The sequence below is a fragment of the Amaranthus tricolor genome, chromosome 11 (genome assembly GCF_026212465.1).
Source record: "Amaranthus tricolor cultivar Red isolate AtriRed21 chromosome 11, ASM2621246v1, whole genome shotgun sequence".
Taxonomy (NCBI): Eukaryota; Viridiplantae; Streptophyta; class Magnoliopsida; order Caryophyllales; family Amaranthaceae; genus Amaranthus; species Amaranthus tricolor.
The window spans coordinates 21928632-21951094 of record NC_080057.1 but is presented as its reverse complement, the minus strand read 5'-3'; the positions used below and the strand labels follow the sequence as shown (position 1 = coordinate 21951094).

General features: G+C 32.9%; 3 protein-coding genes across 4 annotated transcripts; 2 read left to right on the top strand and 1 right to left on the bottom strand.

The window, feature by feature from the left end:
* Positions 1-955: 955 nt before the first annotated feature.
* LOC130827911 (NDR1/HIN1-like protein 6) lies at positions 956-2209 on the bottom strand. The gene has a single exon (XM_057693810.1). The coding sequence runs from the start codon at positions 1948-1950 to the stop codon at positions 1072-1074; it is 879 nt and encodes a 292-aa protein (XP_057549793.1). The 5' UTR covers positions 1951-2209; the 3' UTR covers positions 956-1071.
* A 1810-nt stretch (positions 2210-4019) lies between these two features.
* Positions 4020-9756, top strand: LOC130827910 (vacuolar protein sorting-associated protein 24 homolog 1-like). Of its 2 annotated transcripts, none has more exons than XM_057693809.1 (7): positions 4020-4357; positions 4669-4799; positions 5317-5393; positions 5771-5873; positions 8606-8727; positions 9000-9188; positions 9293-9756. In XM_057693809.1, exons 2-7 carry the CDS (start codon positions 4688-4690, stop codon positions 9374-9376), a joined length of 687 nt encoding a protein of 228 aa, XP_057549792.1. In that variant the 5' UTR covers positions 4020-4357; positions 4669-4687; the 3' UTR covers positions 9377-9756. The 2 variants fall into 2 exon arrangements, with proteins under 2 accessions (XP_057549792.1, XP_057549791.1); XM_057693808.1 differs by having other exon boundaries at positions 4666-4799; positions 9293-9755.
* A 2008-nt stretch (positions 9757-11764) lies between these two features.
* LOC130827909 (receptor-like serine/threonine-protein kinase ALE2) lies at positions 11765-19139 on the top strand. The gene is made up of 10 exons (XM_057693807.1): positions 11765-12340; positions 14236-14370; positions 14461-14676; positions 15088-15177; positions 15347-15448; positions 15544-15915; positions 16566-16865; positions 17190-17573; positions 17671-17908; positions 18107-19139. The coding sequence occupies exons 1-10, from the start codon at positions 12265-12267 to the stop codon at positions 18786-18788; spliced, it is 2595 nt and encodes an 864-aa protein (XP_057549790.1). The 5' UTR covers positions 11765-12264; the 3' UTR covers positions 18789-19139.
* Positions 19140-22463: the final 3324 nt, after the last annotated feature.

Sequence of the window (22463 nt, the reverse complement as noted above, 5' to 3'; positions counted from 1 at the left end):
CCATCAACAAATCATAACTTTACTGTCTTATCCTCAAGCTAATTGTACTTTTAAGTGTTTTCTTGCTCATTACTCATAACTCTCATTTAGTTTGTAAAAGAGACGTTGATTTGAGTCATTGAGTCGATTTTGATTCTAGTGTTTTAAGTTGATTTAAAATTGAGTTTTGTATTTACATTGATTTTTATATAATTTTAAATGCATTTTGAAGATGGGGTCAAGTTGATTTCAGTTTTAAGGTCGGGTAAATATGAAATCTTCGGGTCTATTTTGAATACTCTTTCCCATTTATAAATGGCATGAAGATAAAGCGTTGGACATAATGAATTAAAATAGTAAGGTTATTGTCTAAAATAAAAGATAAAATATAAAGAGTAAAAGTGATGAAATCATGTTCAAAGATAGAAAGATAACAAGGTTATTGGGATGTATTAAAATACTTCCTCCGTTCCATAATACTTGCTACATTTTCTATTTTTGACAATTTCATATTACTTGCTACATTTCCTTTTTTAGTTTAAAACAATCATTTAAAGTTCTACCTACTCTTATTTTTATCCTACTCTATACTCTATACTCTATAATAAAAACTATATTATACTCTATAAAGTAACCTAACAACCTATTTTTCCTTTTTCTTTTTCAATTAACAATAATAAAATACTATACTCTATAAAGTAAACAATCAGCTACAGTGTAAGTCAATCACTTTTCTTAATACCTGTGCCCATGCAAATGTAGCAACTAAAATGGAACGGCGGAAGTAGAAAATAGGATAAATTTGTTGGGATGAAAGAAGTATAATATTAATTATGGGTATACTTTTTACTTTCACATTATTTAGTGTATTATTTTAATTTTTAATATCATCAGTAACGCATAATTACAAATTATAAAAACTCAATATAATGAAAATATGCATTGGAACAAATGCAACAAATTAAATAATATTTTTCTTGACTATAAAGAATAATAAAAGTAAAACAATATAAATTGATAGTTACAAGTAGTTATTGATTCAGTGCATAAAAAGTGTAGAAACTATTTTAAATCAGAAACAATATACTCAAATCAAATTGAAATATCCCACTCAAAACATTTGATGATCAAATAAACCTTACATTTAGCACCATCAATATCAACCTTACCATTCAATTTCCCATTATAAGCAAAAGCCTTAATCCCATTACATGAAGTTCTTAATTTAAACCAATTACTCTTTAATTTATCCCCAATTTTCACTTTCAAATATGTTTCCATTTCCACCTTCAAATTCAACCTTCCATGATTCTTTTTATTCAAATCAAATTTGAGATGCCCAAATGAAATATCATCAATGGGATTAGTGTTGCTACTATTGTTTTTGATAACCCCAAATAAAGAGGTTGTGTTCTTACCATTGTGTATAAATTTAGGGATTAAGCCTTGGCCAATCACAATGTTTTGATGATTATTATGGTAATCAAGAATTGTTACATTAATGGGTTTGTAGTAAAATGTGATTTTTTCATTTGGGTTTTTTGTAATGATTGAGATGTTAATGTTTGAGGTGAATTGGAGTGGTGAAGTGAGGTTGAAATTGGTGATTTTTAGGGAGGAGAGAGAGAATGACGGTGGCCGAGGGCGGTAGAGAACGTATAAGACTGTGGCGGTGATGGCAGTGAGTAGTAGTAGGGTGGCGATAATGAAGGTGGTCCACATTATGGTTAAGCAGCAACAACGGCATGTGCAACATGAGCCACCATGAGGCTGGTGGCAGCCGTCATAATGGGCGGCTAGTCGTTGATAGGGGCGATTGCCGTTAGCAGACGGTGGAAATTTTTGGGAAACATTGGTTGCGGCGGTGGTTACGGTGGCGGGTTTAGGTGGTGGACCATTAGTGGTGGTGGGTGTAGGGGGTTTAGTGGGAGGTTTTGTGGAGGGAGGAACTTTTTCAATGATTTTAGTCATTGGGGGGATGTATGTTGATTGGTGAATAAATGGGATTGTTTAGGAATTAGGAGGTTTGGTTAAATTTGAAGAAATTTATAAATTGGCGATTTTGGTGTGCTAATATGGACAAGAGAATGAGATGATACATATTTCTAGATATAGAAATAAAAATTTTGATAAATGTTTATTGTTTTGATTTAATTATTTTGCCACATTTGTAAATAACACAAAGATTAAGAATTTTCTGTGTAAGATAGTGACTTTTATAATTAAGCGTTTTGGGCTTGATCGTAACCTTAAGTGTTTTTTATCTTATTTAAATCAAGGATGTTCGTAGAATGCTTCTTATCCTATACACACACAGTGGCGTATTCAGAACTCAGTTTTAGTGAAAACATAATCGATATCGAAATAATTCATTAAAAATATTTCAAAAGTACCTAAATTAAATATTTAGTAAAAATTTGAAAGAGTGACATTGATTCATCATAAGAGAAACATACCTGCAAATAATAATAGTAGCCAAAACTGAGGTTGAGTTCAATTTTTTTTTAGAAAAAACTGACATGAAGATGTAAGGGAGGAAAATATCATTAACCTAAGATATTGATTTAACGTCTCCAACTATTGTTATCCCTAGTGAGGTCCTCGAAGAGGTGCAACTCACTCAAGTCATATATAGTTTGCTAATTCCACATTTTATTAAGTCTTCATTGACTTCTCTTTTCTTATCTTCCATTATGATGCTTCCTATCTTTCTCACGAGAGTATCGACAATCTTTCTTTACACATGTCCAAATCATCTCAATTTATTTTGACGCAACTTTTTGGATAACAAAGCCACTACTATCCTCTCTCTAAACTCTTTTTACCTTGGTCGAAGCAAAGTTATTCAATTACAAGTGTTCAAAATAGCTTTGACGACTTGGCACATATCCAATTTTAGTAACTAAATATGACTTTAATCCAACCTCAAAATGTACTTAAAATTATGTAAAAATTTAGAATTCTTACTTGAGATTGTCCTTACAAAAGACATCTCATGTTTAGGCCAGCCCAATTTTTAAATTTAAAAAAAAATAACCAAACTTTCTAGACAATGCTTTTTAATTTTCATTTTCAATTTTCCTTTTTATCTTTCCTGACAAAACTATTCATTTTCCTCTCTCAAACTCCATTTGTGGTTTTCAATCTCCATCTTCCTCTCTCAAACTTTATTTGTGGTTTTCAAATTTCATTGTTGTTTATTCTCTATTTATCTTCTTCAACATTTGCAAAGCCATCAAAGTTATGTATTTATAATTCATCATTTTCGTTTTTAAAGCTTTCATTTTCATTTTTTTTTGTTGATTGTGTTATATATTAGTTGGATTTACAATTTTCTAATTTTTTTTAAATTAAACTTCATCAATGGTGTAAATAGTGATGTTGAAGAAAACAATATGTCTACTGTTTAGGGGAAATTAATAAAAGCAATTGTGGTTATAACATAATATATTAGGAGTTATAACATAATATAGTTGGGGTTATAACAAAATATATAATTGCGGTTATAACATAATATATTTGGGTTTATAACAGTATATATTTGTGACATAATACTACAAAATTGATATTATAATAATACAAGTAAATGTATTATGTTGTAAAACCTCAAATATATTAAGTTTCAAGTCCAAATATATTGAGTTATAAACACAAATATATTATGTTATAACCTCAAATATTTTCTGTTATAACCCCAAATGTATTATATTATAACCCCAAATCATTAAAATTAGCCATAATTATCATCTTCAACATCACTGTTTTCCACCATTGATGAACCTTAATTTTTTTTAAAAAAAAGAAAAAATTTGATTTATTACTAAATGATGTTTTATTTTGCTTGGAAATAGACAGTTAATAAGAAAACTTTTCATCTTCCTAAAAAGAAAGCAATTTTCTATATTTTTTTTTTTAAATTAATAGTTTTTTTTAAATGGGAGTTTTTTTTAAACTGCAATTTTTTTAAATTAAGATATTTACTAAAAGAAAGAAAGTGGTGTGAGTTCTTCTATAATTTCAAACATATTCAAATCAGTGACTCAAAAGCAACATGCCAATAATCTTCCCATATACGCGTAAGCCTCGTCCCACTCTCCCACCACTACCGTTGGAATTCCAATTTCCAACTACAACTGCCGACGATCCCTCCTGAATAAGGAATCCTTTTCTATTCATCAACTTGGTGTCTGGTGATACTTTTTTTCTCCAGAATCCTCCAATCAATCACAATTATTATTATTATTATTTATTTTATTTTTATTTTTTTTTATCAAATCATCAACACTAACAAGCAAAGAGTAAATTTTCCTTGCTGGGTCTTTTGCTAAATTGAATTTTCTTCCATTGTGGAATCTCTTCGCTGTGCATCTTTGATCTGGTACTTTCTTTTTTCATATTTTGTAAATTAGATTTTGATATGAAATTCCCAATACTGTTATCATTATTATTATCTTTTTCTGGAAACTCTGAATTTTCCTTTTATTCGAATTATTTATGCTTATTGATGAAATTATCTCTATTATAATTGGTAAACGAACCCATTTCGAATGAAAGTTTGGATTGAAAAAAAAAGTTAAGGGTTTTTTTTACTGAAGTGGGTTATATAAAGTTGTTAGTCTTTTCTAATTGCTTGTTGACTAATTGCTAGATCATTGTTTGATTTGTGTTGTATTTTCTGAAATTTAGTAGCTGTCGAGAAGAGAAATTGATGAATAAAGTGAAGAGTTTGTTGGGGCAAAAGCCAAACCCTCAGCAGTTATTGAGGGATTGGCAAAGGCGTTTACGTCAAGAAGGTCGTAATATCGAGCGCCAAATTCGAGGCATGTTGATCTTTATCACTTGATTATATTGTTTTGATAGAACGTCTGATTATTGGTATTAAATGGCGTTAATGAATATATTTTAGTTTTAATTTTCGTAAAATGTGGAGTTCTCAACCTCAAACACGAGATTTTCTCGTAATTGTCTATTTCAGCTAATAACATATTTTCAAATGGTAATAGAGGTGAATTAATTTTAGTGCGGAAAGAAGAATGATTAGAGTAGGATAATGATTATATACCTTGTCAAGTAGTTTTTCTAAGTTAAATTACATTAAATTTTCATCATTATCCACACCATTTAATACTGAGCGGGATTTTGTTCGAGTAGAGATATTGATTTGCAAATTGATAACTCAACACATGAATTGTGAACAGTTAACCGTTGTTGCCAAATTGCCAACAACTCTTAATATTTTGACTATTCATGTGTGTTATCAGTTTCCAAATAATCTGTTATTAGATTTGATCTTTTCATTTTGGGATAGCTAATTTTTTTTTGTTGTTGGATATTTAGATATACAAAGAGAGGAGAAGAGTGTACAGAAGGCAATTAGAGAAGCTGCAAAAAGAAATGATATGGGATCTGCAAAGGTATTATCAATCTCATTGTATCATTTTTTTCCTGAATGATCAAAGTTAGTTGCTCATTTACACTTTGCTGGTTTCTTTCTTCTTTTACTAAGATGTAGATTGCTGGAACTTTGAAGGGAAACTATATATGTTGACAGTATGTAATGATTTGCAAGTCATTAACTATACAGATGAATTGTGAAAATGTTATAGCGGTTTATTGCTCATGTTTCTTAGTATTGATTTACAAATCTATATGTGACATTGACATAGAGGTCCTTGAGTTGGATTATGCTTACATGTTTTAAAGTATCCATTTCTTGGATACATTTCTAAAACTCGTAGAATAATTTTCTAACACTCATAGAATGTCATTATTTTCTGTGTAAATGTATCAGGCCCTTGCTAAGGAAGTTGTGAGATCAAGAAAGACTGTTAATCGTCTTTATGAGAATAAAGCTCAACTAAATTCAATATCAATGCATCTTGGAGAAAGTGTTGGTATGATCATGCTTCAAACTATATTGGCTAGTTTTACAATATTTAAATATCTTCCCCCAGTCTATATGTTCATGTAGCGGACCTTATATTTTGAGATAAAGTCGTTGGCTTTATTGTTGATGCTATGCTCTAAAAGTTAGTGCTTTGGATGGTTACACACTGATCAATAACCGTCTGTCTTTAGTTTTATGAGTTTGCCTTAATTTTCTTGTAAAATAGCTTTTCCTTTCATTTTTATCACTCTTTTAGATGGTGAAAGGACTAGTTCTGTTCTTTCATTTGTTACGTTCATTTACTGTTGTTATATTTCATTATGTGTGTGCTTGATGTTGTGCTAGTTTTGTGCCTTCATCTATTGCTTGTATTTACTAATATTTATACATTATTTGGTTTTTAATAGTTGCTATGCTTCTTTTTTTCACGTTATGCTATGCACTGATTTGACCCTTAATATCTTTATTTGTGCATTATTAAAATTGTAAAAAGTTCATATTATGATACGAATCGAATAAGATTCCACTTGACTATATTTTTTCTTTATATTTAAACAATATAAGACAATATTTCTTGATGAATATAATGACTATTAAAAATTAGAGGTAGTAATTCATTATGCCTAGTCTTGATGAACTTGTTTTCTTGGTTCCAATATTTTATCGTTACATCTTATGTCATGAGTAAAAATCAAAATGTTGCAAGGTTGTTTCTTACTAAGCATGTTTCTTCAAGTTCTCATATGTGGTGGTAGTGATATTGATAAGTATACAAGGGTTTTTGGTCGTCCCCTAAAAGTGGCGCGTCACATTGCGTGATTGTGTTAAATGAGCAAGGGTTTTATGCTTCACCTCCTGTAGTGTTAAGTACACAAGGGTTGCTAGGTTGTCAGTCTAGGAATGGTCATGGGTCCAAATGCCTATTAGACCCGCCCTTAATTTTAGATCCTGGGTCCAACAATTTGAGACCTTGTGAATTCGGCTCTGGGTCCAAAAAAATAAATGGGTTTGGGTCTAGGGTTTTATGACTTTGACCTAAATCCTCTTTCTGGACCCATTTAAGACTCAAACCCATTAGACCCGTCTCAGACCCGCTTTGGACCAACATATTACACAACCCACAGTCAATTTAAAATTCGTTCTAAACATGTTTCTATTTTTATTATAACTCAATTTAGACTTATATACAACCTATACTCATTTTAATATTAATAAAGCCTTTAGAATGTAATTAACTTTAAATATGAATAATTGGATTAAAACTCATTTAGATTCGTTTAGGACTCTACCATTTGACCCGACGGATTGAAGTAGATGGGTCTAGGGTCTTGGTCTACAATTTTTAGACCTAAGGGTCTTGTTCCACTAAAAATTAATGTGTTAGACGTGATCCATGACCATCCCTATTTGCCACTTAAAAGCTATACACCACATTTTCCAAACATGGTTTCAAATAAGAAAAAAAATATATCAGATTTTAGGATCAAGAAATAAGAAAATGAATTAGTGAAGATTGGCATCTTAAAATGTTAGAATGCTTTTAGAAAAATTATTAGGAGTTAGTAAATGCTGGAATTTCCTAACTTGTTCTTTCTCAGTACTTTTCCCTTTATCTTTCTTATAGATTCTTTTTTTCCTTCTCTTCTCTAGGTTCTTCATATTTATTTTCTCTTCTTCTATGATACCAATTAGAAAGATGAAAATCAAACCAAGTGCTTTCGAATGTGAATTAAGGTACCTTCTTGTGCCTTTTTGCGTTATATTAGTGGCTTACCACAATGGTAACAAATACTTTGGATTTTTTGTGCAACTATTATATCAATATCATGTTATTTTAAGTGTCAAATATGCTTTGATTTTTAAGCGTTTGAGTATTAAAGTGCGCGTCACCTATGAAAAGGACGTGTCATTGCTTTATGCCTAGGCTTTAGGTCCCTTCTTCACCTTGGTGCACTTTGCATCTTTTTAAATTAAGTTTATATGAAAATTTGGGTCTTGTTAGAACATATGACAATAGATACAAATAAATGGTGGAGTAGAGTATTTGTGGATGATTATTGAAAGATTTTTTCAGTTGTTGTAGATTACTTTTCTCTGCGTCCCTATGATCTTGTACTTGTTAGTCAAAGGTTGTTTATTCATTTGTAAATTGTAGGTGTGTAGAATAAGAAATAACAAGTGATGAAAGAAATAAGTGAATGAGATGAAAATATTTAGTGAATTTGTGGATGTGATTAAAATAGAAAATGCAGGGATTATTGTTAAATAAAGTAGATTGAAAAGTGAGTAGGACAAGTTAAAATCAATATAGGTTTAGTATTATAGGGATGGAAATTGGAGGGAGTATTAGATATGACCGACTGATGTTTAATGTTTCCAACAATCTCTCACGTTGATTTGTTTGGTTCATGTTGCTGACCCCACATTTGGGATTAAGGCTTTTGTATTGCATTTTTTTAAATTGATTTTTCCTCTCTCACTTTGCTTTAACTGTGACCCGATGAACTGACTTGGAAACGAAACCTCATTTAAGCTGTTTGCATTACAGGCAGTGGCAAATAAATTATGATCCATATGCCCATCCGTTCCTTCCCTCCCCAGATCTTGATCATAGTTTTCATTGAGTGGGATGATGATGATGCATCTGCAGCACATGCTTTTATTCCACGCCACCTTATGCCTTAGTGTGCTCTTTTTTTGGCGTTTGCTCTTAAAATATGCTCTGCTACATTTGTGCAGCTGTTGCTCGCACTGTGGGTCATTTGCAAAAAAGTGCAGAGGTGATGAGACTTGTTAATAACCTCATGAAAGCTCCACAAATCGCGGTTATAATGCAGGAATTCAGCAAAGAGATGACCAAGGTAGTTTTTTTTCGAGTTTTTCAGGCTCAACGTCAAAACAACACTGATTTGTTTTACCAATAAGCTGCCCACCAGGTCTCCATAATTGACTAAATTAGAGCTGATTAGCCTACAAGGCCCTGCCTGACCCATACCCCGAATTTTGGGCTGTTCGGTCAGGTTGGACTTCATGCTTTTGGTAACTTTTTACCGTTTGGCCTTTGGGCTGGCCTTTCGGGGAGGGTCATATTAGACCACCTCCAATATTATTATTAACTATGTCGGGTTTTCAGGCTGGGGTAATTGAAGAGTTTGTTAACGAGGCTCTTGATGACGCACTTGATGTTGAAGACTTAGAAGAGGAGACCGAGGAAGAGGTTGACAAGGTCCTAACAGAATTGGCGAGCGAGACTGCTGCACAGCTTCCTGTTGCTGCAAGGAAGGTTAAGGCTAAGGTACCCGCTCAGAGGACAACTGTACAGGTGAGCCGTGAGCCTGGAATTTCTATAGTCCTTCTGTCGCACTTTTAGCTTTTCCGCATTCTGTTTTGGTACAGCCTGAATATTTGATTGCTCGTCTTTTGTAGGATGAGGAACCAATAGCTGAAGGTGTAGATGACGAGCAAGAAATGGAGGAAATACGAGCACGGTTAGCCAAAGTTAGATCATAAGATGCTAAACCTTATTAACTTGTACACTAGATAAACTAGGAGTCCTGTAAAGAGACGATTAATCGATTGCTAGGCTGAACTAGTATATTGTATGAGCATAACGGCGTGTAACATTATTTCAGATTACTTGATCTGAACTCGTCTTCTTCGGCTTTCGCTGACATAGTGAAATATAAGTTAATAGTTTCTCCGAATCGTTTCTGTCACATCTATCTGTGTTATCTTATTAATGTATACCCTTGTAGTGTAAAACTAAGTTTCATACTTCTTTCTCTGTTCTAACATACTCGCACTTGATTATGACTGTGACATGTAGTGTGGAGAAATGTCACTATCAATAGTAAGTATAATAGAAGGGGGAAATAGTAGCTAAATGAGTTTAAGGACGTACCCTTTTCACTTATCTCGCAACATTAGACTTTTGCTTATGAACTTATTAAGCATATAATTTGTGAAGTTATGAATTGGCATCAACTATATACAACATACTACTACCAAAAGTAGTTTTACTTCAAACATTTATCATCTAATGGTTTTTAAAATATTACAAGTATTTACGAACTAATATCTCTTGAATGACAATTTCTATATACCAAAAAAAGGAAAGTGAAAGTTTGTACAAAAAATGTGAAAATTTTATTTAAATGTGTTTGCAATGAATTTTGAATTCTCCAAGTCTAGAACTTTGAACAATTTTGCAAAGAAAAGAAAAGAAAATTAAAGGTGAAAATGAGGAATTTACCCCGAGTTTCTTCTTCTCTTGAAACATTGTCCTCACATATATCTCCGCTTGCACCTTGTTTACCCACATATCAACATCAAGCTTCATCTCTTGACACACTGAAGAGGAATGTATCCCAAGTTCCTCCTCTGCGACTCCAAGGAAATAAGGACGACAATCGTAGATTTTAGGTTTATGTTTATTACATTGAACTGTAAACTAATGATAACTTGTATATGCATATATACTTTTATTTATTTGATTGCGCATGAGTTGGTACTGACGCATTACGATGTTGTGCATCTCTTACCCTATTGTCTTTTATAAAAAATATATTCATCTAAGATTTGTTTGTTTCTATGTAAGCACACACTATGGTGAATGCAGTGACACAACGATTTATATAAATATATAATGATATGAATCACAATGTCATGTAAGCTTAATCCAACGTGAACGATGCATTGAAAAATACGTTTTAATTATGAATCACGATATTACCTAGCGGTTCACTTAACAATATTTTAGAAAAAAAAAATCTTATAAGATAGATTATAGATTTTTTATTATTGTAGATCATGGATTATAAATTTGACTATTGAATATTCTATGGAGAAATCAGTAATGCCAACAGGCAACAACGTATCCACAAGTCACAAATCATGATACATATTAAAAAGAAGATTAAGCAATTAAGACAAAAAAGAATATACCTAACTTTAATCAAATCTCTCATCCTTAACTTAACCATATGGATTATAAATCATCAATCAACTACTCTGTTTCTTGAAAGCTTGTAGAACACAATCATCACCATTTTTTCCGATGTACCGCGACTCCGTCCGACACTCGATTTAAGCATATTCTTCTCTTTCCTCCTCCACCATTGTTGTTTACTCGAGATCGACCGAGGTTGAATTATGCGTTGATAGATGAAAAAGAAAGCAAGAATGGTGTGTCATATCGTATTGTACTGTAATTAGATGCAATTGTACTATACTAATTTTCTTTTTTTTTTTAAATATATTTTCAATAAATTTTTAGATTAATAATATTAATAAGAATAATTTTAATTTTTTGTCCCAAAAAAAATAATTTTAATTTTAATGATAATAACAAGTGTTTTCCTTATAATTTTTATACCAAACAAGTAATAAGTACAACTCTTATCATTACCTTTACTCCTCTTTATTATTTGCCTTTCTATTAAATTTTTTTTACTCATATCAAACACATCTTAAATTGAAAAGGTATGTTATAATTTATTTATGTGATGCACATTAATTTACTGTGCATTATCTATTGCTTTTGTGGGTCTAGTAATCTAGAATCCTTAGTTTGATTTTCACCATAATTAATTTTACTCTTGCCCCACTGAACAAATACTCGGATTATCATTGATTTTTAATTATGTGATTTAGGTCGATTAAAATTGAATTTTGTGTTATATTGATGTTTTGCCGCGTGGGTATGATTGTGTTTTTTATTCAATTTCAAACTCTAATTATAATTTCTATAAGCAGCATATTCTAAATATGATCATATTTTAAAGTTGAATTTAATTATATAAAGTTGAATAAATATCAAATTTATTTTAAACAATTATCATACAGTAATAATTTCCATCTCCAAAAGCTATTTATAAGAACCCCACCGACGTCTCTTTTACTTACTGTCAAGTTTCCCTCTCATTCTCTTTCCTCTCTTTAATGATCATTCTTCAAGTGTCTAACTTTGGGTGTACAAAAGTTATGGTGTGGATTGTGGACTATCTTTCATCAACTCTTTGGATTCTAGTTCTATACTTACTACTATAATTCTACTACTAGTAGCTTTGATATGGTTTATTGCCTAAAACATCAATCTTTTTCAATGTTTTTGAGCAACATTTTCAAACTTTATTACCAAACCAAACATTTTTAAGTCTAATTAGTGCTTTCCATCTAAACCCATTTTTGTGGTTCCACTTATCACCCATTCTCATTGTTTTTTCTCATTATCTTGCTATTATCTTTTATGGGTTTTCTTTGAATTAAAAAACCCATGTTCTTTTTTAGATTTATCATCCAATTTTTAATTTTTTTGGGGGTTTTATGCTTGTTGGATTCATGGGTTTAAGTTTTTGGTGAGAGTTTTGGGTTGTGTTATCGAATTTTGAAGTAGGGAAATGGAGATTGAACTGGGTTTCTTGGTGCTCAAATTTTTGGTGGTGTTTTGTTCTTTCCCAATTCTTGGATCTGCAGGTAATTTAAGGGTTTTGCTAATTTTTTTTATTTTACTTTCATAATTCTAAATTTTGCTTGATTTCTTGACTACATTGTTGATTTAGGTGTGAATGTTCTTGAATATGTCTTGCCTTTCCTTGCTTTTGTTTTCATTTTTAGGTCTTTCTCTAGCCGAGGGTCACTTTGGCCGCAACCTCCTTTGATAAGGGTATGGTTTGTCGTCTTTTATCTCTCCCCACCCAAACCTGATCATAGTTTCAATGAGCGGGATACACCGATACGATGATGATGATATTCTTGAATATGATTAGGGTGTCTCTGCTAAAGTTCTTTTTGTTTGATAATTGATAATCTATTGTTAGTCATAGACAAATGTGCTAAAGTTCTTGCTTTATTAATTTTGATTCAATTTTTGCCATTTGATTGATCCTTTACTTGTTTTGATGAACTGTCGGTTTACTTATATGGAGCCTTTTCTTTTAAAGTACTACCTCCTATCCCTAGTAATTATACCATTTGGAATTTTGAATTTCATTCTTAATGTTTGATATATTATAAGTTAAAAGATAATAGAGTCAAGTCCTATTTAATTCATTTTAATGAAATCTATATCAATATTATCTTTTATAATTTTTATTTCACATATTCTTATATAAGACAGTCTCACCGAGAGACACACGTCGTATATGGATTAAAACAACCTAACTAATACTTCAAATAATTAGCAATGGGCTTCTTATTTTGAGCTCTCAGAGACAAGAATAACTCATTTTAATTATGCATTAATAAAGATATTAAGGATTAAATTAATACATTGACACTCGTAGAATCTTAAATGAGACAAATAATATGGGTGTAGGGACTATTAAAGTTATTATCTTTGGGCAAGAATTATTTAGTTTAGTTGATTTCAATAATTATTTTTTTATTTCCTGATTTAGGGTATGATTAATAATTGAATATTTGAATTTGTTTACTCATTTGATGATGTGTAGCTTCAGAATACTGTAAATAATTGTAGAATCACTTGACAAAGAATGATTTTCAGTAATGGTAGATCATTGAGTAGTTCTAGATTGCCTTAGTTTATAAATAATTTTGTTCTTATGGTCCACTGCAATTAATTTAGTGTACAATGTGTCTGTACTTTTTATTTCATATTTCAATTATAACCTTGGATACTGACATAATATCCATGTGCACGCTCCCACGTTCTATGGCGGATCTTTGTTTGGTTTCAGCTGCATTATATTATGAAAATTATGTGTTAATGAACTCTTGAACATAATAGGACATAAATAATGTTGTATGGGTTGAAATGATTAATGCTCCTATGTCCCATAGATATTGCAACAAGTACGATATTTGTGTGTTTTATGAATGGGGAAAAATGGGTATTTTAAAGGGGATTGTGAGATGAAAAAGTAAGTTAAATGTGTGGATGAGAATTAAAGTAAGAGTTTGAGTCAAAGCAGAATTGTAGCGAATAATGTGTGACAGTCTAAAAAGGAAAGAAATTGCAACATGTACAATATTGGTGTGTTTTATGGGATGGGGCAAAAATGGGTACTGTAGGAAGTGTGAGATGAAAAGTAAGTTAAATGTGTGAATATGAATTAATGAAAGAGTGTGGATCAAAACAAAAAAATAGAATGTAGCAAATCTAGTGGGACAAGTCTAAATAGGAAAGAAATTGCAACAAGTACAATATTGGTGTGTTTTATGGGATGGGGCAAAAAATGGGTACTTTAAAGGGAACTGCAAGATGAAAAAGTAAGTTAAATGTGTGGATGAGAATTAAAGAAGAGTGTGAATCAAAGCAAAAAATAGAATTGTAGCAAATATTTTGGGACGGTCTAAAAAGAAATTGTTGCAACTTGCAAGAGGCCTGATGACTAAACATGACATATTAGGTGCAAGAGGCCATGCTGTTGGTGTTGCTGTATCTCCTGCAGCCACCCCTGGCATCAGGAGCGAAAGATATGGATATTCGATTGGAGCACCTCCTGAAAGTGCATTTCATGCTCTTCCTCATTTTTCTAGTAAAGGTACGCAAATGAACACCCTATTCTTTTAATTCATAATTGTGAATGCTGATTCAAGAATGAGCTCAACCATAATATCTATTCTTGTCGTAGGTCCCACCCTGCACAGTTTCGGAAGGTCAAAATATGCGTCCCTGGCACCTTCTGGTTCACCTAATCGACATATTCCTAGGCAGCAGATCAATTCTCTGGATTCTTCTCATGAAAATTATTTTTCTAAACATCATCATCGTTATCGTGCAAGGGATCAATTTGGAAAATGGGCTGCAGGACCATCATACCTTCCTTCTACGCAACATCGTCATCAATGTATGTTTAATTTCTTGCTCGTATAATTAGAATCCTGGTATTATTTATTACATAAAGAGTAATTAAAAATTTGTCGCGGTAATTAATATAAGAATTATGGTGAATTAGATGAGTTGTTGCGTTGGCATTATACAATTATTGGAGACCGGAACTCTGTTAGCTGTTCGTGTGATACAGTGAAACATAATTCGATACTTAGTTCACCTTTTGGATTCGCTATTCGCTCAAAATGGTTCAAAAATAGCCTAAAATCGCCCATAATTCGCTTTTTTCGATTCGCAATATGCAAGGCGATCAGCGAATCATGTGACATTGGTGTGATATTCTGATTGTCTAAACTTGGGTATATGTTTTGTTGGTTTTCTATCTTTTATCTATAAATTTAAATCTTTAATTCTATTTTTATGGCAGCACATGAAGTCTCCCCATTCGGTTCTCCATTTCGTTCAACGAAAAACCAGTACTCGCCTATGCCTGCGCCAGCACCCCAAGCTTGGCAAAGTTAGTGGAAGTTTAAGTTCATTTTTATGTTTTTATTTGTTTGGCAATTATGAATTGCATCTTTGAGCCATTAAGTAGCTTTCTGTTGAATTCTTTCAAGATGCGTTTATTTGTTAAGGAGTACATGTGCAGCCCGAGTGACACTATTATGTTTTATTGTGTCGACCAGTGCTTGTTAAGCCACCCGCTATTTCTCCTTCGAGTTCTCCGGTAAAGATGAAACATCATCCATCTTCAACATTCGTATTACCGTCTCCACCTCCAAATCAAGGTAATAAACATGTAATCATGTTCTTTTTTTTGAATGTCAAAAAAAATTATGCCGTCATGAATTTGTAATGATGAATATTTTCATTGATTTGGTAGATTGTTCGGCAGTAACATGCGCAGAACCATTGACCTACACACCATCTGGAGTTCCCTGTGGTTGTGTGTGGCCAATGCAAATAAGATTGCAACTTGACATTGCTTTGTACACGTTTTTCCCTTTGGTCTCGAAGCTGGCTGCAGAAATCGCATCAAGTCTTTCGCTTAAGCAAACCCAAGTTCGAATAATGGGAGCAGATGCTGCAAGCCGACAGCTAGAGAAAACCATTGTTCATGTGAACTTGGTCCCACTAGATGGAAGTTTCAAACACGCAGCTGCATTTTCACTATATGAGAAGTTTTGGTGCAAGCTGATTCATGTAAATTCTTCCCTCTTTGGTGCTTATGATGTGCTAGATGTTAACTATCCAGGTCAGCATCACCTTTCACTATAAACTCACCCCCCCTTTTCACTGTTAGTGAAGGATACCTACTGCCTTTTTTTATGACTAACAGGATAATGTTACGGAATAAAAATGAGGCTGTTTCGCTGCATAATGCCTGCTTTATAACGATTTTGAGCTTACTGAATCCTAAAACCTTGACATTATTATAAGCATTTATTCTAAAGCAGTGTAACATGATTCGCTAGTCAATTCGCTTTTTGAATTCGTGATTCGCTCAAGTTTGCCCAAGAATAATCCAAACCGACCATAATATGCGTTTTTCGATTCGCGATTTACGATTCACAAGGAGATTAGTGAATCATGTGACACTATTCTAAAGTATTAGCCATTATTATCTTTTTTGAATTAGTGTAATAGGTTCTTTTTTTATTTTTTATCATGTATTAGGTTCTTAAGGGTCTATTATAAGCTTTAATTTAAATATATGTTCTCGAAAACTTGAATTACAGTTATAAAACAGTTTTTTTCAAATTAACAATTCACATTGCGATGTCCGCAAAACGAGTCATAGCACTACAAGTTGCCACTAGAGCAACATCTCGATCGTTACCGCAATCACGACATCCGCGATTTTTAATATATGTTTTTATCTCATTTATTTTAACCCCTTCGCAGGTCTTCCGCCTTCCCCACCTTCTATTTCTGGTAACCTTGCTGCTATAGATGACCATCCATATCCTGCTAACTATAAGGGCAACAGTGGAAGTTCGTTAAAGCCTCTTGGTGTTGATATACCGAAAAGACAAAACAATAGTTCGGATAAAAGCTTGTTGGCTGTGATAACAATATCTGCTATAACAGCTTTCTTAACAGTTGCCGGTATTGCATGGATCTTGATAGTGAGACGCAGAGGTTCAGCACCTCTCCCCAAAGAAGCTCCAATTACGACGGTCACTTCCTTAACAAAGCCATCAGGTACCTGAAATATGAGAACAATTTAAATCATGCTTAAGTTTGCATAACATATATTCTAAAGTTGCTAGTTACTACTTCCTTACACCTAGGGGTGTTCAAAACTGACCTGACGACCCCGATATTCATCCGACTTTGTTACTGAACCCGACTTCAAAATGAATTTAAAATTATATAAAAATTAATGGGCACACAAAACCTGATTTTGAACTTACCCAAAGCACTTGACTCAAAATTGACCCGATGACATGAATGAACACCTCTACTTACAACTAATCAGCTTCTTCTATCAATAGTCATGTCTCAATTGTGTATCTGATGTTACAGGACCTGCTATGGCTGTAGGAATTAAATCTTCTAGATCATTGTCTTTCAGTTCAGGGATGCTAAATTTTACGGGTTCTGCAAAGATTTTTAGTCTTGATGACATTGACAGAGCGACTAATGGATTTGACACATCGAGAATCCTTGGAGAAGGTGGATTTGGGGTTGTATACAGAGGCATTTTCGATGGTGGAGAGCAAGTGGCAGTGAAAGTTCTGAAGAAGGATAAACGCCATGGAATACACGAGTTTTTGTCCGAAGTTGAGATGCTTAGTCGTTTGCACCATAAGAACCTAGTTAAATTGCTAGGCATATGCACCGAGGACCACATACGATGCCTTGTTTATGAACTAGTTCCAAATGGAAGTGTCGAATCTCACTTACATGGTAAAGTCTATTTTTTTTTTCTGAGATTAATTTGATTTTTGAGATGTATATAGTGATATTGTGGCCTTTCTTTTCCATATGATTATCCCGAGAATAGACAAAGGAGTTTCACCTCTTGATTGGTCAACCCGCATGAAAATCGCCCTTGGGACTGCTCGCGGTTTGGCCTACTTGCACGAAGATTCAAATCCTTGTGTCATACATCGCGACTTTAAGTCTAGCAACATCTTATTGGAACACGATTTTACACCAAAAGTGTCTGATTTTGGATTAGCTAGAAATGCGTTGAACGAGGGAAATCAACCCATCTCAACTCATGTAATCGGAACATTTGGGTACGAACTCTTTCCTTTGATTCTTTCTTTATAGAACATTTTACACTACAATTAGGAAAGCATTTGGTGACAAAGGGTTTTTGTCACTAAAGGCATTTGGCGACAAAAATGGCGACAAAACAAGTCATTTGATTTCTTATCGATAATTTGAACATAAGTCACTTGATTCTTCGTTTTCTAACATATTGTGTTCAACAGTTACTTGGCTCCTGAGTACGCGATGACGGGTCATCTTCTTGTCAAAAGTGATGTTTACAGCTACGGGGTGGTGCTATTAGAGCTCTTAACAGGAAGAAAACCCGTAGACTTTTCAAAACCACCCGGTCAAGAAAACCTAGTAAGTTGGGCTCTCCCGCTTCTTGCCAACCAAGAAGGTCTCGAAATAGTCATAGACCCGTTCCTAAAGCCAAGTGCTCCGTTCGAAAGTTTCTTCAAAGTCGCTGCAATAGCATCTATGTGTGTACAGCCAGAGGTATCCCGCCGTCCCTTCATGGGAGAAGTTGTTCAGGCCTTGAAACTTGTGTGCAGCGAGCTTGATGATGCAAACGACCAGGACGAATCAGTAACCAGTTTCAACCCGGCAAAGGGTTCAGTCGATGAAGATAACAAGAGCGGTCCAATCTCGGCCGATTTTCAAGTATTCATCGGAACTCGTTATTCCGCATTTGGATATGAATCGGGCTCTGACGTCAAAGTACCAGCATCAGCTATTGATCTGTCGGGTGTTTCTGCAGATTTCGAAGAATGTGAATATCAAAATTCACAAAGGCAATTCAGCTCGGGACCTCTGGGATCGAGAACTAAAATACCATTTTGGCAGAGATTTGGTCGATTTTCTAGAGGAAGCATGAAGGAACATCTCTGGTCAGGAACCCAATAATATGCCTAGATGTCCTTTGAAGTTGCGGATTGAACGAAGTTCAGGTAAAATTTTTTTCGGTAAATGCTTGGACTCGTCTGAATCCTCGATGTCGTAGAAATCAAGCTTCACGGTGTGGAAATTTCCTATATGCTCCCGCCTTATTCAATCGTTGTAATGTGGTGATTAGCTCTTCAGCTTTCAGGTGTATAAATAATGTCTTGTGATTCGAGTTTATAGATCCGTTGATGAAGTATTCTTGTTGTATTGCTTGTTATATTCATGTATCTTGGTTTCTTGCTTGAGCATTCCAAACTGTATTAATGGAGTAAGTGTATAGAGGTCATTTTCTTTCCTCATACCTTGTGGTGATGGGTGGCGTGAAGGTCACTTTTTATAGTTGAGATTCGTATGTTGTTCATTGTAAATTTCGATTGATGACTGAAGGTGAGAGTTACGACTTTCATGGTGGGGAGGCAATGGGAAAACATTCTTCTGGTTAGCCCGGTGTAGGCTTCACTTCTTACTTGTCCAGGTGGGTTCGATGAATCGTGCTTGCTGGAGCAGGGACAATGGGACGGGAAATTGAATTTTAACTTGCCAAGACTCGGACCTATTGGTATCAAAATCGCCTGAGCGGTGACTTAGGTCTTGGCTTTGGTGCTACTTTGATATGCGAGGAAGAGATAATGATTATTTGTTGTGCTGCCCGATTGTGTTGTCATAAGCTCGGAAAGTCGTGCTATCATACAAAATGCATTTGTTTTCTCCTCTTCGAATGGCCCAAGAGGGCACATTACCCAAGCAGCTAGGCAAAGTTTGACATTTATTTCCCAGAGCTACTAAAAAAAGTTAAAGTTTTTTGTTCGCTGTTAGTAATAGTGGATAAAGGTTTAACCTTATTGATCAGGTCTCCTTTGTTGGCTGTTAGTACAAAGACCTGGTCAAAAAAGTCAATCTTTTTTTGTTGTTACTAACAGTGAACAAAAAACTTGACTTTTTTACCAGCCTTTTTTATTCGCTGTTAGTAACAATAAACAACCTTATACTTCAAACTTGGAAAATTCATGTTTAATTTGAGAAATAAGTTTATCTCATTCTTATTTTAAGAAGTATTTTTATGTTTTTTTTGCTTAAATGATTCAAATTTTCACATTGGGTTCATACTTCGTAGCTTGTTCCAAGGGACACAAAGTCAAGCCAAGAACTGATTTAAATATCAAAGCAAAAAAGATGGAAAATGATTTTGCCCGGCTGCTCGGGTAATACGTGCTTATTTTGGGAAATAAGTTTATCCCATGCCTATTTTAAGAATTCTTTATATTTTTTTACTTAAATAATTCAAATTTTCACCCAATGTTCTCATGATGCGCTTTTTGAGACCATATACTTTCAAAACGAACAAGACACTACACACTAAAGGACGTGAAATTTGTGGGATAACATACTCAATGTGTTGGGAACAATTTGGGAAAAATGGAATAAAATAAATTTTTTTTAAGAAAATTTCCAAAATAAGCTTCGGGTAATTTTGATTCTTAAAATAAATGTCTTTATATCCAAATCTTAATTAATTTTGGAAAATTTTAATTTCTAAAATAAACTTCAGAAAATTTTAGTTCCAACAATAAGGGAAGACATGTTATGTGATGTACTGCTGAGTGCTACCTTCTCTTGTCATAGGAATAAGAAACTTAACGAACTTAACATGTTATGTGTCACAAAATTATTGAAAGCCATTTTTTTAGGAAAAATTATTTAGAATAATCGACTTTTTTTTTATCTTTCTATAATAATCCAAATAATCCAAACTATCAACTAACCATCAATAATTTCATGTACTGTAACATTAAACCCGGAATGTGTTAGAAAAAAATGACCGACTGTTATAGGTAATATAGCTGTTGCATTTGAATTTTACATTGCATCTTCATCTCTCTTCCTTTCTTATTACAGTACATCTTCTCCATTAAAACCCACATCCATATTTCTCCATTACAACCCAAAAATCAGCTCTCATCTCCTTCTTCTCTATTTTTTTTCATCTCTCTCATGTCATGAAGACCATTACCACAAGAAGGTCAATTACAAGGAAAAGCACTAATGACCCGTTTGGTTGGTGGTAATAAGCACTAATGACCCGTTTGGTTGGTGGTAATAAATAGTGTTAATGAGAATGAAAACTAGTATAATTTTGGTTGAAAAATCTTTTGTTTACCTTGATGGTCATGCTTGTCCAATTTCAATTATTTCATTTTCTTCATTAAAATTTATTGTAGGAGAGACGGTATTAGGTGGTCATGGAAATTTATAAATAAAAAAAACTTTTTTATGATCAAAGTTTCATTACTATGAAATGATATGAAACTTTTGATAAAATTTTACACATAAATTATTTTCATTTTCATTATTTAATACCACTAATCAAACGGACCGTAAATGTGGTATTCTAGCTAAATTGCAAATTTATCAATACTTGATTGTATTTTGTTTATAGGACTTAAATTGCAAATTTTGTTTTCAAAAGTAATTGTAATTTAATTGCAAAATTTTGTGATTATGATTTACGCCTCGCGCAATGTCTATATTCGGTATTTGAACGGCATTTGGAAGTTCAATTCATACGGCCCTTACAATGCTCTGTGTAGTTAATAAATTTAATATGTAATTACTTTAATTATCAAAAAATAGAGTTGCATTCTTGTAGTATTAGAATTTAATTCAATATGTAATTCAGTATGTAACTGCTTTGTGTACCAGCTGAAATCATTGATTTAATTATCAAAAAACAATATTTACAAAACGAAATTCTGGTGCACTGCTGCGTCACAACCGAGAATAAGCTTCAATGGAGATCTTCTTCAATGGTGGATTTGGAAGTGAAAAGGTTTTGGTAGGTGAAGTAAATGTAAATTAGTAATGTAAGTAAAAAGGTAAGAAAAAAAATTAAATTAAAGCCAGTATAAATCGTTAGTAGGTGAAGAAATAACATTTTAGGTTAAATGATATATATCTATGATTAATTGATAGTTGGAATTTTTCTTTTCAAGAAATGTTGAATTAATTTGGCTGATTTTTCTTTTTTTATTGATAACCAATTTGCTAAGTTTTCCAACAATAAAAATTCTTATTATTACGATTTTTTTCAGTTATTTATTAGAAGGTAGAAGAGAACATGAGATTATTTTGTTTAGTTTGTTAATAACAAGAGTTTTTGAGCAGTTATTTTTTAAAATAAACAGGATCGTCTGATTTATTTTTAGGCCTTAGAGTGAAAGATGAAAATAACTCCTAAAACTTTAAGGTGTACTAAATAATACTTCCTCCAAACCAATTTAGTTGTCCCATTTCCTTATTTGGCAAAGTCTTTTTAGTTGTCCCATTTCTATTTTTGTCAATCTTTTTTTTACCTAAATACCCTTAGTTCACACACATAATTACGAATATACCCCCATATACCTTACTTATCTAACTATCTTTCACTACTTACCCTTCACTATTTACCCTTTTTAATGGACCCCACACTATTCTTAATAACCGTGCCCAAGCAAATGGGACATCTAAATTGATTCGAAGGGAGTATGATATTGATTTGTTTTTGTATTGTTGATATTTTAACTATTTTATAAAAAAACTCTACTAATTCATATTACATAACAAAAAATGTAAATTATACATAAATTTAATTTTAGTTAA

Coding starts and splice junctions, on each gene's coding strand:
- LOC130827910 (XM_057693809.1), top strand. CDS start 4,688: ATGAATAAAGTGAAGAGTTTGTTGGGGCAAAAGCCAAACCCTCAGCAG. Junction 4,800..5,316: donor TATCGAGCGCCAAATTCGAG/GCATGTTGATCT, acceptor TTGGATATTTAG/ATATACAAAGAGAGGAGAAG. Junction 5,394..5,770: donor ATGATATGGGATCTGCAAAG/GTATTATCAATC, acceptor TAAATGTATCAG/GCCCTTGCTAAGGAAGTTGT.
- LOC130827909 (XM_057693807.1), top strand. CDS start 12,265: ATGGAGATTGAACTGGGTTTCTTGGTGCTCAAATTTTTGGTGGTGTTT. Junction 14,371..14,460: donor TCCTCATTTTTCTAGTAAAG/GTACGCAAATGA, acceptor TTCTTGTCGTAG/GTCCCACCCTGCACAGTTTC. Junction 15,916..16,565: donor GCTAGATGTTAACTATCCAG/GTCAGCATCACC, acceptor ACCCCTTCGCAG/GTCTTCCGCCTTCCCCACCT.
- LOC130827911 (XM_057693810.1), bottom strand. CDS start 1,950: ATGACTAAAATCATTGAAAAAGTTCCTCCCTCCACAAAACCTCCCACT.